The sequence below is a fragment of the Onychomys torridus genome, chromosome 18 (genome assembly GCF_903995425.1).
Source record: "Onychomys torridus chromosome 18, mOncTor1.1, whole genome shotgun sequence".
NCBI lineage: Eukaryota > Metazoa > Chordata > Mammalia > Rodentia > Cricetidae > Onychomys > Onychomys torridus.
In genome coordinates, this window is record NC_050460.1 from 59,180,832 (window position 1) to 59,196,888 (window position 16,057).

General features: G+C 50.0%; 3 protein-coding genes across 13 annotated transcripts; all 3 read left to right on the forward strand.

The window, feature by feature from the left end:
- Positions 1-2,410: 2,410 nt before the first annotated feature.
- On the forward strand, positions 2,411-2,863 carry LOC118569335 (keratin-associated protein 12-1-like). Of its 5 annotated transcripts, none has more exons than XM_036167088.1 (2): positions 2,411-2,563; positions 2,624-2,863. In XM_036167088.1, the coding sequence occupies exons 1-2, from the start codon at positions 2,411-2,413 to the stop codon at positions 2,861-2,863; spliced, it is 393 nt and encodes a 130-aa protein (XP_036022981.1). The 5 variants fall into 5 exon arrangements, with proteins under 5 accessions (XP_036022981.1, XP_036022982.1, XP_036022983.1 ...); XM_036167089.1 differs by having other exon boundaries at positions 2,411-2,533; XM_036167090.1 differs by having other exon boundaries at positions 2,411-2,503.
- A 4,347-nt stretch (positions 2,864-7,210) lies between these two features.
- LOC118569334 (keratin-associated protein 12-1-like) lies at positions 7,211-7,588 on the forward strand. Of its 2 annotated transcripts, none has more exons than XM_036167087.1 (2): positions 7,211-7,303; positions 7,394-7,588. In XM_036167087.1, the coding sequence occupies exons 1-2, from the start codon at positions 7,211-7,213 to the stop codon at positions 7,586-7,588; spliced, it is 288 nt and encodes a 95-aa protein (XP_036022980.1). The 2 variants fall into 2 exon arrangements, with proteins under 2 accessions (XP_036022980.1, XP_036022979.1); XM_036167086.1 differs by having other exon boundaries at positions 7,211-7,273; positions 7,334-7,588.
- Positions 7,589-12,672: 5,084 nt separating this feature from the next.
- On the forward strand, positions 12,673-13,215 carry LOC118569311 (keratin-associated protein 12-1). 6 transcript variants are annotated; one of them, XM_036167027.1, is made up of 3 exons: positions 12,673-12,795; positions 12,886-12,989; positions 13,050-13,215. In XM_036167027.1, the coding sequence occupies exons 1-3, from the start codon at positions 12,673-12,675 to the stop codon at positions 13,213-13,215; spliced, it is 393 nt and encodes a 130-aa protein (XP_036022920.1). The 6 variants fall into 6 exon arrangements, with proteins under 6 accessions (XP_036022920.1, XP_036022923.1, XP_036022921.1 ...); XM_036167030.1 differs by having other exon boundaries at positions 12,673-12,747; positions 12,916-12,989; XM_036167028.1 differs by having other exon boundaries at positions 12,673-12,735; positions 12,856-12,989.
- Positions 13,216-16,057: the final 2,842 nt, after the last annotated feature.

Consider the following 16,057-nt stretch of genomic DNA (forward strand, 5'->3'; position numbering starts at 1 on the left):
GAACTCAGGTCATGAGGTTTGGGCGCATGTGTCCCACTTGCTGTGCCATCTCACCAGCACGTCATCTCTCTCTCTCTCTCTCTCTCTCTCTCTCTCTCTCTCTCTCTCTCTCTCAGCTCATCTGTTTTTGATGGAATGACTTCTGTGGGTGTTTCAGGTCCACTGACATTTCTTCTTTCTTGAATCTGCTATCAGGCTTGCTCAGTGTGTATTTAAATTTCAGCGATTGAACATCTCAGTTTTAGAATTCTCTTTTGTTGGATTAAGTCCATTTCTCTCCTGGGAATCTCTACCTATTCATGCATGAAGATAATGTTTTTCTTTGATCTTTGGACATGGAACAGCTGCTTGTGGTCACTGACTGCACATCTTTGATGAGATCATCCCAGGTTCTTTCTACTGGTTGCTTTGACTTAGGAAGGTGATTTACATCACAAAATCTTTTGTCTCTGGTTATTTATGGAAATACGTTCGGAGACTCTGGGTTCTATTATCCTCTTGTGACTATGATTTTTGTTCAAGCAGACAGCCAGTTAGTTGTTAGTCAATTATTTTGAGCTTGTGTAGGCCTGGCTTTAATGCAAATGTGGAAACCCACTCAGCCTCCACTCAAGATCCCACCCATGTCCCTGAAATCCTGTGGATTGGATTGGGGTGTCAGCAGTGAGTCTTGCTCTAGGCTCAAGCACAGTGGTCTTGGGTCCCAGTTGGATTCTGGGAGAGTCTATTCAATCCTGTGGTGGCTCCTCTGCTGTGGTCTAGCTCTGATCCCCTCAACCTACCCCAAGCTCTCTCTGGGGTACATCCTGCCCATGTTCTAGATGCTTCTCTTGCCCACTTTGGATTTCCTCTCACCCACTGACCACATTTCATTGTGATGTTGGGTTGGCAGAGAGCTGGGCAACACTGGGGTTCATTTGACTCAGGAGCTAATGTGAACCTCAGTCTAGCCCTGTCTGAGTGTGGGCATCTACCTGTGCACCAGCCATGTAGTTAAGGGAGGGCTCCTCAGCTGTCCATTCCATCAGGGTTTCAGGTTTGCTGCACTCTTGACTTTCAGTCCTCTGTTCCCAAAGGTCCTGGTTCATGCAGCAGAGGCTGTGGTTTTAGCAGGTCTTTGAGGACCCCTCTCCTCAGCTTCAATGGGGAGCTCCCAAGGGAAAGCTGCCATTGTGACAGACATCTGGTCTACCTCCTTACTAGTGCTAAGAGCTTGGAGGATGTGGCTAAGGTGTGCAGTGGCTAGAAGTCAGTGAGGCTGGCTCTCCCACCCACACCAGCCTAACCTAGAAGCCCATAGCCTTGGTTCATGGAGTCAGGTAGTCTGCTGGGATGGTCTGGCCTTGGGAACCAATGTCTGCTTCTTTCCAGTGTGACATCTTCTCCACTTCTGAAGGAAGAGGGGAGGGCAAGCAGGGGCTGGAATGATGCTCAGACATTGCCCATAGCTGAACTGATTATTAGGAAGCTAGGAACATAGCTATGGAGCATGTTTGCAATCCTGGCTGGCATCTTCTAGCATAGCATCTTCTTCTTGTCTCAAAGTTTCAGTCCTGTCAAGGATGGAGTTAAGTGGAAACAAAGAAACATGAAACCTTTCCTGAGAGTGACTTTGGACTCTTCCTCTGTGTCTTACAGCAGGTGCTGGGAGGGCGGAGGGTGGTAACAATATATGAGCGGCCTCTGTTCTGTAGAAGGGTGGGTTGAGTGCCAAGGAGGAAGAGTCAGCCTCACATGAGTGCCTGTATCTCCTCATCTCATCCAGAGAGGCATCCAAAGACCCGGGGCCCATTCAGATACCTCTTCCCCAGTCCCGAGTGCCTTGTGTGGACCCCTATAGGCCCCACTAGAGAACTGCCTTTCATGATGGTACGTGCAGCTCACTGCTGAACACACCAAAAGGAGGACTGTGGCCACTGTGAACCTGTATTAGCTTTATCTGCTTTCTGAGGATGTGCCTGATGCAACCCGCCTTTCCCCAGGATGAATGAGGGCACTCACTGTGTCCAGCCTCCTATGTATTGCAGAGCCTTCCAGACCACAGGCAAAGAAAAATCTCCGTGGTTGTGGGGGGACTGTTGTCCCACAGGGAGGACATCTGGACTCCTGGACTTCTGTGAGCTCATGTAAGGAAATCAGGAATTCACGGGGCATGGAAGAATCCTCATGGTACCAGGAGAGGATGGCTTGGGAGCCTAGATGTAGCAGCAGCTGGAGAGCTGCGTTAGTCACGCAGTTGGGCAATCAAGAGCATGAGCAATAGCAAAGCTAGGCTGGGAGGACAAAGGGAGCAAATAAGGAAGGGCAGCTGCATTCTGGGTAGTTGAGGGGCCCTGGGCTGGGTATAAAAGCCACCCTGGGCAGGAGCTGCAGACATCATCACTCTCCTCCTGACCAGCCAACCTCCACCATGTGTCACACCAGCTGCTCCTCAGGCTGCCAGCCAGCCTGCTGTGTGTCCAGCCCCTGCCAGGCATCCTGCTGTGTGTCCAGCCCCTGCCAGGCATCCTGCTGTGTGTCCAGCCCCTGCCAGGCATCCTGCTGTGTGTCCAGCCCCTGCCAGGCATCCTGCTGTGTGTCCAGCCCCTGCCAGCCAGCCTGCTATGTGTCCAGCCCCTGCCAGGCATCCTGCTGCAGGCCTGCTATATGCATTCCTGTGAGGTGCCAGGTGCCCTGTTGTGTGCCTGTGAGCTGCAGGCCCACTGTGTGCATGGCTCCCTCCTGCCAGTCCTCTGGGTGTGTGCCTGTGAGCTGCCGGCCTGTCTGTGTGAGCTCCTCCTGCCAGTCCTCTGGGTGCTGCCAGCCCTCCTGCCCCACCCTGGTCTGCAGACCTGTCACCTGTAGCACCCCCACCTGCTGCTGACCAGTGTCTCCAAACCAGTTGCTGCCAGTGCAAATGGGACACATCTGTCCCCTCCTCTGTGGCAGTGGTTCTGCACCTGAAACAGGTTGGAAGCACACAGAGCTCACCCTGGGACTTGGGAGAGAACACAGTGGGATGATAAAGATACCTCTCCCCCTGCCCTTCTTTAAGGATGTCCTGGCTCCAGGACCCTTCTCTTAGCAATGTGTCAAATAAAGTAGCTTTTCTACTCAGCTATGCTTGTCTGTCCTGGTTCCTGTCTGTCTGTCCTGGCTTCATTGGCATCAGGAAGCATGTAATACCAGTGGTTTCTAATGATGTTGCCTCACCGTGGTTCCTTAGGAGGTAGCATGCAGAGAGGAGGGCATGGTTGATGAGTGGGCATGTTTATGCCTCTGGCATCCCTGTGGTCCTGTGATGGACTCACTGTATCTCAACTGCAGTGCCTGCTCCTGCTTGCCTCTCAAATGGTACCTATAGGGGGGCTCATGCATGGTGAGTCCTAGAGTGTTTATAAAAGGTTTTCTATTTCCTCTGGGGATATCCTGTGTCCCAGGTTACAGTGACTGTATTCCTACTGGGCAGCTCTGAGATGTTTGAATTTCAGCTGTACAAACTGTTGTGCTCTGAATCACTTTCTCAGTACTGGGGAAATTTATGCCCATTTTCTCATTGTTGATCAATTACAATATGACAGACACACATCTATCTAGTTACTTCCTTATAACGCAGCTGGAACACACATGTTCCACTAACTTCTCAGGGTGGCCCCTGCTGGAGCCACGTGTGTACCATTCTGTATCTTTTTGTGGCGTGGGTCACTTCTGTGTGTTCTTCTAACACGTGCTTTCTTTTTCAGATGATTTTCAATGATCATGTTAGTTTCTCTGTCCCTCTTCCTGGGACAGAATATCCAGTGAAGGTAACCTGAAGGAAGGGTTTATTTTGGCTCACGGTTTGAGGGTACAGCCCTTCATGATGGGATAGTCACAGTGGCAAGAGGATGAGGTGCTTGCTCACATTGATCTGCAGTCAGGAAGCAGAGAGCGATGCATGCTGGTGCTTGGTTCGCTTTTTCCTTTTAATTCGGTCTGGAATCCCAGCTCACAGAATAGTGCTTGTGCTGCCTACATTTAAGGGGAGTATTTTCTCCTCGGTGAAACCTTTCTAGAAACATAATATTCAGCATACACAGAAGCGTGTTTCCATGGCGACTTTAAATTCTGTTATGTTAACAGTGGAGATGGACCATCCCCTCTATAGCTCACTCTGGGGAAGGTTTCCCTCTGGGAAGTGTTGATGACTATCTGTTTCCATTGGCTGGTTCCATGCCCGGTCTCTGTGTTCTGTTGTGATTGTCCCTTGTGGAGGTTCCTAAGACAGGCAGGCATGGGGATCTCAGCCTCTGCTGCATCCCATGACACCATCCTGGACCTGTGGTCCTAGAGTTCCCAACTTGGCTGCCTTGAGCTCTGACCTTTTCCTTTATTCCCAGCAGGCTGGCCCTGAGACTTGAGTTGCAAATGTTGTTTTTTAATTCCTTAGCATCCAAGGTCACCAGGCATCTGTGCTGTTTAAATAAACGCTTTCCCTAAAACTGACTAACTGTCCCACACATACAGCACACTCCATGCACCTATGATGTGTTCACACCCAGGTTACACACATACACATGCACACACACACACACACACACACACACACACACACACACACATATATATAAAATCTTGTACTCAAACCCTCATGAACATAAAGGACACACACGAAAAACACACACACACACACCTGTGTAGGCTCAGTCATGCCTGTATATTCAGACACTCACATTTAAACACACATTCCCCCACCCCCCGTGTTTTAGCACACATACAGGCGTTCACACTTCTTCACATGTATGCATGCTTCTGCAGACACACAGCATGTGTGTCTCTCTGTGGACACACACACTTTTCACTCACTCACTCATGCGAACCATTCTCGTCTCTTCACTGAGACGGGAAGAAATCACAAGAATGTCTCACTGCTGCTCAGAGGCACAGGCAGAGGTCCTGCCAGCCCTGCGGTGTTGACTTTTCTCATCACTGGGGCATAATAAAGGACACAATACTGAAAGGGCGGGCTTGGCCTTGGCTCACGTTCTCATTCTGGAGCCTTGGATGGGTAGAATCTGGCCAGTTTTCTCTTGTCCCAGGACAAAGTGGTTGGCTTCTCTTTAGGGGTGTCAGTCTCTTTAGCAACCACACCCTCCTCAGCCACAGCTCTCTGATTGCTCCCTTTCTGGCCAGGCTGCGTGGCTTTCGGATCTTTCTGCTTTGCTTTTATTTCTTGATTCTACTACAAATCTGTCTAAAAGCCTCCAGCAATAACCAGGCCTTTGTATGAATTCTCTAATGTCTTGAGTGGTTAATTCAGCCACCACTATAAACCCAGCCTCACATAGCACTTTTAGACACAGAGGAAAATCTCTTGCAGACTATCCTGTGCATGGCTTCTGGTCCAGTTCCCAACAGCATCCTGAAATTTGATGAGCACATCCTTCTGTCAAATTTCTGTTGGCAATCTGGTCTTGACTTCTCACCTGGATGCCTCATTAGTTCTTTGTCTAGCATTTGAGTTCTAGCATATAAAGCCCATATGTCAAAACTCCTATAAATCTATCCAGACTCCAGTCAAAGGCCTAAGAACCACATAATCAGGGTTAGTCACAGCAGTTTCCTGGCTTCTCAGACCAATTTTCTGTATTAGTCATTTTTGTATAGCTATGCTGAATAAAGCAACTTAACTGGATGAAGGAGGTGTTTAGCTCTTGGATTCAGAGAGTTCAGTCCATCATGGGGGAGCACAACAGTCTCAATGGACCACAAGAGAGAGATGAGAATATTTGTAACTGATTGGCTTTCTTCTTTTTCCATTTTTATCCTGGCCCACTTGGAGGTAGCCACCCCCCTTCAAAGATCATCTAGACTCTCAGTTAATTCTCCCTGGAAACGCTCACAGACATGCAGGAGATGTGCCTCTGTCTCCTAGGAGATTCTAAATCTATTCAAGTTGATAGTGAAGATGAGTCTTCTTACTGTCTCTCCATGGCACTAGCCTCAGGCCTCTCTCTGACTCCTTCTGGTTGCTAGGATCTGGGGGTGGGATCCAGAAGAGGGTTCAGAACAGGAGAAAGCAGAACAAAAAGAGGGTCAAACCTTTGATCACACAGGGGTGGTCTAATTTTCTTTATAGCTAGGAGGAAAGACAGCAAGACTAGGAAACAGGCATTTGGGCGGTGCCCCAACACCGCAATGAGAGGTTCGGAGAGATGAGACCATTCCTAAATCAACACAGTCATGATGGAGTCTTGGCCAGAGTGGCAGTTCTCATGCAGGCAAGTTTGAGGGCCTGGAGAGGAGAGCAGCAGCAGGCAGAGGAGGGGCTGGAAGGGTCAGGCAGAGCAGGAGGGCTGGCAGCACCCTAGGAACTGGCAGCTTCCAGACTCACTGCAGGCCAGCTGGCAGGAGGCAGACACAGGGCACAGAGTCTGTCTCAACAGAACCACACTAGGGTTCTCACAGCCTTGAGAGGGCAGCAGGCAGTGATGAGGCATCACAGAGACACAGGACAGGTAGCCTTGGTGGCCCAAGGAGCAGTTCATGTGGCACAGGTGGCTGGGGCTGGGGAAGGTTTGCGTGGAAAAGGAAATAGACCTTTGGTGGCATGTGGTCACACATGGACATACAGTCCTGACACACATGTATGGTTATGCACACATTTACACTCAGACACACAAATGCACAAACTCTGAACCTCATGTGCACATCTACATGCACACACACACACACACACACACACACACACAGAGGCATGCTGAAAGAGAGCTGTTCTCTATGCCCTGGCTTCTGTCTGCTCTCTGACTCCAGCTGTGGCTCATGGCAGGGCACCCCCTGTGTTCAGCCTCTCCCATTCTGCAAGCCCTTCCTAACCCTATGAGAAGTGTGATCTTTGTGGGTGTGTGAGGACTGCCATCCTGCAGGGAGAACTTCTGGACTCCTGGGTCTCTGGGATCTCATGTGAGGAAATCAGGAAGTGCTGGAGCTTGGTAGAATCCAGAAGGCCCCAGGGGAGGATGGGTGGGAGCCCAGGCAGAGCAGGAGCTGGAGCAGGTGTAATTAGCCATGAAGCTGAGGGTAAACAAAGCAGGAGAACAGACAACAGCAAAGCCAACCTGGGAGGACAGGGAAGCAAATAAGGAAGAGCAGTGGCATTCTGGGTAGTTGGGGCACTGAGCTGGGTATAAAAGCCACCGTGGGCAGGAGCTGCAGACATCCTCACCCTCCTCCAGACCAGCCAGCTTCCACCATGTGTCACACCAGCTGCTCCTCAGGCTGCCAGCCAGCCTGCTGTGTGTCCAGCCCCTGCCAGGCATCCTGCTGTGTGTCCAGCCCCTGCCAGGCATCCTGCTGTGTGTCCAGCCCCTGCCAGCCAGCCTGCTGTGTGTCCAGCCCCTGCCAGCCTGCTATATGCATTCCTGTGAGATACCAGGTGGCCTGCTGTGTGCCTGTGAGCTGCAGGCCCACTGTGTGCATGGCTCCCTCCTGCCAGTCCTCTGTGTGTGTGCCTGTGAGCTGCCGGCCTGTCTGTGTGAGCTCCTCCTGCCAGTCCTCTGGGTGCTGCCAGCCCTCCTGCCCCACCCTGGTCTGCAGACCTGTCACCTGTAGCACCCCTTCCTGCTGCTGACCATTGTCCCAAACCAGTTGCTGTCACCATCTATCCCCACGCACCTCCTTCTTCCATGATTGGGTTTGGCATGAGGCAAGTGGGGAAGCATGTCCAGGCTATCCTGGAACTGTGAGAGAATGCAGATTCCCCGGACCTGCCCCTCTCTAAGAATGTCTTACCTCAGATGTTTCTCTCTTACCCCCTCTACCAAATAAAGTGTCTTCTCTAGTCAGCTCTACGTGTCTGTCTTGGTTCCTGTCTGTCTGTGTGTATAGTTGCTTTGGTATCAGAAAGCCTCTACTATCAGTGCTCCCTAGGATCCAGCCTCAGTGTGGCTCCTCATTAGGTGGAATGCAGGACAGAGGACATGGCTTGACAAAGTGGATGTGGTCACATCCCTGCCCTGTCTGTCTGCCCTTGAACACATGGCCCCTGCCATGGTCCCTCATCTCTGTGGCTCCATCCTGCCTCCCCCAGGTCTCCTTCCCCAGTGCAGCTGGGGATGCATAGGTAGCAGATGTTAGATCGGCTGGATCATCCACAGCTGTATTTCCCTCTTCTCTTGGGACGTGCTGTGCCATGTGTCACGATGACTCTCTTCCTGCTTGGCAGCTCTTGAAAGCTGGATCTTGGTTCTGTGATGTGAACTTGTCAATCACCACCGCCACTGTGGCATGCCTGCCTATTTGTTCTTGATGACCAGATACAATAAGCCCCTCGTGTCACTTCCAGTGTGGACGGACACACCATCCAACCTCCACTCATGCTTGATGCAGCTGCTTCTAGAGTCAGGTGAGCTCTGTTCTGTGTTTTCAGTGGATCAAGTTAGCTGCATCCTGTGCCTCAGGCTGGCACTTTTGTGTTGCTCATAGTCATGATGTTGACATCCTGGGGTCACTCTTTCCTTGGGTAGTGTTGGTTACAGTTCCTTCTCTCCTGTGCAAAGCTTCACCCTCAGTCTCCTGCAGTCTGTTGTGCTCATTCCTCATAGAACAGCAGGTCGACAGTTCCTAGGTTCTGCCAAAGCCCTGGACACTGTCCTGAACCCGTCCCTCTGTGGAGTTCTCAGTGCCAGCCACCTACCTTAACACATGAGTTGTAAAAGTCATTTATAATCCAGATGCCTACGTGGTCAAGGACACACTGTGTTGATTGCATGAGGGATCTGAATGAAAATAAATCATATATAGAATCATTCATCATGGGATAACAGTCCTGAACACACACCCTTCTTCATGTGTACACACAGGCCAGTGCACACACAATCATACATATATGCACTCTCATACACGTCTTCACACACTCAGAATCACACAGTGAAATGCAATCACACACAGAGAAGCTTGCTCATGTATAAACGTTCAGGCACCACAATCTTACACACATTTCTGTGCCTCCTTCATGCTTAAGCACACACACACACACACACACACACACACACACACACTCCCTCAAACATATCCACATTTTATGAAACACCTATGTATCTCCATATATCCACATACCCTGTGTGCTTTACACTCACACATGCTTAGAATCTGGTGCCTCATTGGAAGGTAAAATTACATTTAGAGACTGAGAAACAAAGGAATTCTCTGATAGTTAATATCAACTATTAACTTGACTGAATCTATAATCTATAAGAGACATCTTTGGGCATGCATGTGAGCAATTATCTAGATTAGGTCAATGGAAATGGGGAGACCCACCCTAAATGTGGTTGGCACCAATCATGGGCTGGGGTTCTGGACTGCATAAAAAGGAGAAAGTGAGCTGAGCACCAGCTTTCCCTCTCTCTCTGCTGAGCACCACAATATCCCCCTCTCTGCGTGTGACTGCCAATGGCAATGTGACCAGCTGCCATGACTTCCTCACCATGACGGACTTTATCCCTCTGAGCCGTGAGATGAAATAAGCCCTTCCTCCCTTAAACTGCTTCTTGTTGAGTAATTTGTCACAGTGACAAAGTGACTAATAAAGAATCTGGAGCCTCTGCGGCTGACTCTAGTGTCAGCTCTGGCCAGCCCTTGCGTGTTTACTTTTCTTACTGCTGGGGCAGGAAAGAGCAACTTGGCTCCTGTTCTCATCCTGAACCTTCGAAAGGTGGGGTCTGGCCATTTTCTTGTTGTCCTAGTGCCAAGTGGCTTTCCTTTAATGGTGTTAATCTCTCTCTCTCTCTCTCTCTCTCTCTCTCTCTCTCTCTCTCTCTCTTTTTGATTGGAGCTGAGGACCAAACCTAGGGCTTTGCTCTTGCTAGGCAAGCGCTCTGCGACTGAGCTAAATCCCCAACCCCTGGTGTTAATCTATTTAACAACTACATGGTCCTCAGCACAGCATGCTAACTGCTTCCAGTCTAGTGGCCAGGCTGCCTAATTTTCATCTGCTTTCCTTCCTTCCTTCCTTCCTTCCTTCCTTCCTTCCTTCCTTCCTTCCTTCCTTTATTTCCTTCCTTCTCTTTCTCCTTCTTTCCCTCCCTCCCTCCCTCTCCCTCCTTCCCTCCTTCTCTCCCTTCCTTTCTTTCTTTCCTTCCTTCTTTCTCTCTCCTTCCTTTCCTCCCTCCCTCCCTCCCTTCCTTTCTTCCTTATCTTAATTCTCATTATATATCTGGCTAAAAGCAGCCAGCAATAACCAAGCCACCACCTTTGCCATCTTGAAATTTTTTCCATCCAATTAATTTGTTCGTTACTTGGAATTTATGCTTTGAGGTGATAAAAGGCACACAAATCCTTTCCAAGAGCAACACATGAATGTAGCTGGAGATCTTCTCTCCAGGTGTAACCAAGCCCCCGTGGTTCCATAACCCACATATAAAATAATCACTCAGACGTTTATATTACTTAAACTGCTTGGCCATTAGCTCAGGCCTACCGTTGTCTAGCTCCTACTCTTATATTTAGCCCATTTCTATTAATCTATACTTTGCCATGTGGCTTGTGGCTTACCAGTACCTTACATCTTTCTTGTCATGGAGGTGGTTGGCAGTGTCTCCCTCTGCCTTCCTGTTCCCCGAATTCTCTTCTCTGCTTGTCCTGCTTATACTTCCTGCCTGGCTACTGGCCAATCAGCACTTTATTTATTTTAACCAATCAGAGCAACACATTTGACATACAGAACATCCCACAGCACACAAATGGCCTCTGGTCCCAGTAGCATCCTTCTCCCATATGAAACCTCAAGAGCACGCCCTCCTGTCTGAATTTCTGTTGGTATTCTGGTCTTCCGAGACCCACCAGGAAGACCCATTGGTTCTGTTTATAGCACCCTTGAGCTTACAAAGTTAGAGCTCTTACACATTCTGTCCACAAAGGAACCAGAGGCCCAAGAACCACATGGCCAGTGTTTGTTAGTCCCAGCAGCGTCCTGACGTCTCCAATACTCACCTTCTCTGTTGGTTACCTTTGTGTTCGCTGTAATGAAATGCTCAATGCAGCCACTTAAGGGGAGAAGGAGTCATTCTGGCCCCTGATCTCAGAGGTTCAGTCCATCATGGGTGGCAGAGCAGTTCATGTCATGATGGGCTATGTGACAGCAGACTAGGAATGGTGTTGCTAGCTTGACTTTCCCATTCCCTTAGTCCATCTAGTCCCTTAGTCCCTCGGCCCATGGGATAGATCATGACCAGGGTCAAGGAGGTCTATCCTCTCAGCCAATCCTCCATGAAGACACATGGACAGGTCTTAGAGCGTGCCTCTGTCTCCTAGGGGATTCTGAAAGATTTATTTTTGTTATTTCACGTACTTGAGTGCTCTGTCCTCATGCACAACAGAAGAGGGCATCAGATCTCACTACAGATGATTGTGAGCTACCATGTGGTTGCCGGGAATTGAACTCAGGACCTCTGGAAGAGCAGTCAAGTGTTCTTAACCATTGAGCCATCTCTCCAGTCCTTTCTAGGAGATTCTAAATCCATCAAGTTGACAATGAAGATGGACCATCACCCCTATCCTCCCAGCCTCTTTCTATGGTAAATGTTCTCCAAAGGGCAGGTCCTGAATCTGCAAACAGGATGAGGGTTGATACATTTACTCATCTGGGCAGAAGTCTAATTTTATTCAGTGTCAGCAGAAAGAATGACAATAAAGATAGGAAGGAGGAATTTGGGTATGCCCCTGCTCCACAGAGCTGAGTTCCCTCCTGGCTCTCCCTGATCATGGTAGATAGTGCTCACCTAGGCTGATGATGGTGATGACCGTAGTATTTGAGGGACCAGAGAAGAAAGCTGAGCAGCAGGTGGAGGGGCCAGAGGGGAGGAGCCTGCAGAGCAGCACTCAGAGGACTGGAAATTCAGAGCCCCAGCAGGCCAGCATGCAGGAGTCAGCAACAGGGTATGGTGGCCTCCAGGTAGCAGTGGTCCCCACTGCCCTGGCTTGAGTTGTAGCCAGTGGAAGAGAAGCAGAGAAACAGCCTGGGGAGCCATTCATGTGGCCCATCGGGGCTGGGCTGAAGGGGTGCTGGGCAGAGGAAGGAACAGATCTATGCATGAGTGGTCACACATGGAAATACAGTCCTGTATACATGTGTGTGGCTATATACACATTTGCACTCAGATACAAACTCTGAACCACTTGTGCATTTAAGCACATGTTCATACTCCCCCACATTCAGTCTCTCTCTACACACACACACACACACACACAGACACACACACCGATTCCCCGCTGTTCTCCATGCCCTTCCTGTGTGCTATCTGACGTCATCTCTGAGCTACAGCATGCTCTGTCAGGTTCTGCCAACCCTTCAAGTGCAGTCTCTGGTAGTGTGAGGACCACTGTGCCATAGCGAGGGGCATCTGACCTCCTGGATCTTTGGGGTGTCACAAAGAAGAACTCACAAACGGCAACAGAGCAAGCCTGAATGGAGAAGGTGCTGGAAGAGCCCAGGTGCAGAAGGAGCTTGGAGCAGGTGTAATTAGCCATGAAGCTGAGGGCAAAACAAAAACAGAAACACAGACACAACCAAGCCAGCCTGGGAGGACAAAGGGAGCAAATAAGGAAGGGCAGCTGCATTCTGGGTAGTTGAGGGACACTGGGCTGGGTATAAAAGCCACCCCAGGAAGGAGTTCCAGCCATTCCCACCCTTCTCCAGACCAGCCAGCCTCCACCATGTGTCACACCAGCTGCTCCTCAGGCTGCCAGCCAGCCTGCTGTGTGTCCAGCCCCTGCCAGGCATCCTGCTGTGTGTCCAGCCCCTGCCAGGCATCCTGCTGTGTGTCCAGCCCCTGCCAGGCATCCTGCTGTGTGTCCAGCCCCTGCCAGCCAGCCTGCTGTGTGTCCAGCCCCTGCCAGCCAGCCTGCTGTGTGTCCAGCCCCTGCCAGCCAGCCTGCTGTGTGTCCAGCCCCTGCCAGGCATCCTGCTGCAGGCCTGCTATATGCATTCCTGTGAGATGCCAGGTGGCCTGCTGTGTGCCTGTGAGCTGCAGGCCCACTGTGTGCATGGCTCCCTCCTGCCAGTCCTCTGTGTGTGTGCCTGTGAGCTGCAGGCCCACTGTGTGCATGGCTCCCTCCTGCCAGTCCTCTGTGTGTGTGCCTGTGAGCTGCCGGCCTGTCTGTGTGAGCTCCTCCTGCCAGTCCTCCGGGTGCTGCCAGCCCTCCTGCCCGACCCTGGTCTGCAGACCTGTCACCTGTAGCACCCCCTCCTGCTGCTGACCAGTGACCCAGTGAAGATGAGTCAACCTGTCCCCTCCTAGCACCTGTCCTCAGGCTGCTGGTTCAGCATATGAGGCAGAGAGGAAGGACATTCTGCCCACCCCCTCTCCTTACCCTTTGGAAGGGTGCCCTGGCGCCAGGGCCATCTCTAACTTTTAGTGCCCAATAAACCAGTTTCTTCAGTTCAACTCCACTGTCTGTCCTGTTTCATGTCCATCTTTCTTGGCTGCTCTCATACCAGAAAAGATGTAAGAGCTTTTTTGTCTTGTTTTGCTTTGTTTTCAAGACAGGGTTTCTCTGTGTAGTTTTGGTGCCTGTCCTGGATCTCACTCTGTAGACCAGGCTGGCCTCGAACTCGTAGAGATCCGATTGGCTCTGCCTCCCGAGTGCTGAGATTAAAGGCATGTACCACGACCACCCGACAGGTTAGTACTTTTTTATGACTCTGTGTCACAATGATTCTTGAGATGTAAGACACGGAGGGTTTAGCTCGATATAATGAGTGTGGTCAGGTTCCTGCACATTAAGTAAGCTCTGGAGCACACCCCTGCCACGGACTCATCCTCTCCCATGGCTCTGTATTCCACCCTACCCCCTCTCTAAGTGCCCTTGTCCCAAGAGCTTCCTGGATGGAGAATGCTCACTGTCCTCAGTCAGCTTTCCTCTCTGGTTGTTTCATATTGTGGCTCATGGTGACTTTTCTCACCATAGGCCAGCTTCTGAATGCCAGAATCTGAGATGTGGACTTGGTTATCACTCATCCACCTGCTTGTCAGTGGTCCAAAGGTGCTCATTTTCTTGTGACTGATGATCCATTATATGTAATAAATACACAGTCAACACAAACTGAGCACAGTGTCCTGTGATACCAGCATTCAGGGTAGCTGCTTCCACAGTTGGTGCATATAGATCTGGGCTTTGAATGAACAGTGGACATATTTCTATATCCTTTAGGTGTGAGCTTTCAAGTGTAAGTCTCTTTTGCCTGTCTTGTATGTCCAGGTTGATTTCCCTCTGTACAGTGTTGGGGACAGCCTTTACATTTCCAGTGGGTTGCTTTATCCCTGGTCTCTTACAGGGTCATTTGATCATTCCCTATAGAGGTTCTGGGGATGGGCAAGCCTGAAGTTCTCTCGTTTTGCTTCAGGGTTGGGTGTTTTCCAGGCCAGTCCCTCTGTAGAGTTCTTACTGCTGGCTTTGTCATGCCCCAGGCTTTTCTGTGATACCTGTAGGCCGGGGATGAGATATAAGTTGCAGCGTGATCATATACCCCAATAACCAGGTGGCCTGTGACTTGCTATGTACTTAAAATTGAGGCTGTGAATGAATCTGAGCCAGAAAGGAACCAGTCATCATGAACTAACTAACTCTCCCGAATGCATCCCCAAGCACACACAGGCCTTCACTCTCACATGTATACACACATACACACATCCTTGCATGTCCGTGCACACTCATGAGCTCTGCACACTCATGTTCATCACACACAGCTGTGGTCTCAAGCAGGAGGTGGAAGTGGATTCAGAACCAAAGGTGGGGAGAGTCTGTAAGTTCCTGACACATCCGCCGGAAGGCACGGGGTGCAGACTTGAAGCCTCTTTGCCCATTTGGTGTTAGCTGGTTTTCACACTGATAAAATCCCCCAACAAAACAACTTAAAAGAGGAAGGTGCCATTTTGGCTCATGGGTTTAGAGAGCTCACTCCCTTGTGACTGAGGACAGAGTGGAGAAGGTTCATATCATGGTAGTCAGGGATCAGAGAAGGAGGAATGTTGGTGCCCTGCTGTTTCCTCATCCCTGCTTGTATTCAGTTCAGCCCTCCAGCCTATGGGATGGCATCACCCACCTCGATTATTCCTATCTAGAAAAGCCTTCACAGACATGTCCAGTGGCTTGTCTCAGTCTCCTATAAGAGTCTAGAGCCAATCAAGTTCTCAATGAAGGTTAATGTTCAGATGTCAGCCCAAGTTATCTTGATATCCACACGCCTCACTTTAAATCAGAGCGTTGCACCCCTGGCTCCTCAAAGTTCATGCCCATCTTATGGTGAGAAACACTCACCCATTCCATCTGTGGTTCCCAACGGTCTTAACAGTTTCAACACAGCTCAAATGTTAAGTGTCTTTAGCGGTTCAAGGCAATTTAGAGTCTCTGGCAATTATATATATGTATTTTGCTCATTTTACCCCATTTCCCTCTTTCATCCTCCTCTCCCTCTCTCTGCTCCCTTCATCTTCCTGACCTGTTCACCTCCTACTCTTTTTAATAACCTATTGAGTTTTACTGGGCTTGCATGAGCATGCGCAGGGCTGGAGAGTTATTTACTGACTTGGGGAACTTACCTAAGTGGCTCCCCTACTAAGACAATGACCCCTGCTCCTCCTGAAGCCAGTAACTGCCAGTAGCTCCTGAGCCAAGGGAGGGGCCTCTTCTGCTCCTCCCCAACCATGCTGGGATGTCGACAGCTTTGGTGTTGTCCAGTAACCACTCGGTTTCATGAGTATAGCATCCATGTCATGTAGCATTTCGTGGTGCTCCTCACCATCTTCTGACATTCTTTCTGCTCCATCTTGTCTCCAGTGATGCTCCGTAGACCTCTGAGAAGAGACAATGTGGGTGGGTGTTCTGTCTAGGGCTGAGCAATCAAGTCTCTTATCCTCAGCACTTTGACCAGTTACAGGTCTCTGTATCCATGGCTTCCCACTGCAGACTTTGCTGAGTAATGCTGAGAACAGCCTCAGTCTATGGGTATAAACATAAATATTTGGAAGGCACTTTGCCTGCAGGTCTGTTTGTTTGTTTGTTTTGTTTCTTCCAGACAGGGTTTCACTGTGTAGCCCTC

Bases quoted from the DNA above. Each gene is read 5' to 3' on its own strand.
- LOC118569335 (XM_036167088.1), top strand. From the start codon at position 2,411: ATGTGTCACACCAGCTGCTCCTCAGGCTGCCAGCCAGCCTGCTGTGTG. The intron at 2,564-2,623 runs GCATCCTGCTGT...AGCCCCTGCCAG, and splicing joins GTGTGTCCAGCCCCTGCCAG to GCATCCTGCTGCAGGCCTGC.
- LOC118569334 (XM_036167086.1), top strand. From the start codon at position 7,211: ATGTGTCACACCAGCTGCTCCTCAGGCTGCCAGCCAGCCTGCTGTGTG. The intron at 7,274-7,333 runs GCATCCTGCTGT...AGCCCCTGCCAG, and splicing joins GTGTGTCCAGCCCCTGCCAG to CCAGCCTGCTGTGTGTCCAG.
- LOC118569311 (XM_036167026.1), top strand. From the start codon at position 12,673: ATGTGTCACACCAGCTGCTCCTCAGGCTGCCAGCCAGCCTGCTGTGTG. The intron at 12,810-12,905 runs GTCCAGCCCCTG...CTGTGTGTCCAG, and splicing joins TGCCAGGCATCCTGCTGTGT to CCCCTGCCAGGCATCCTGCT.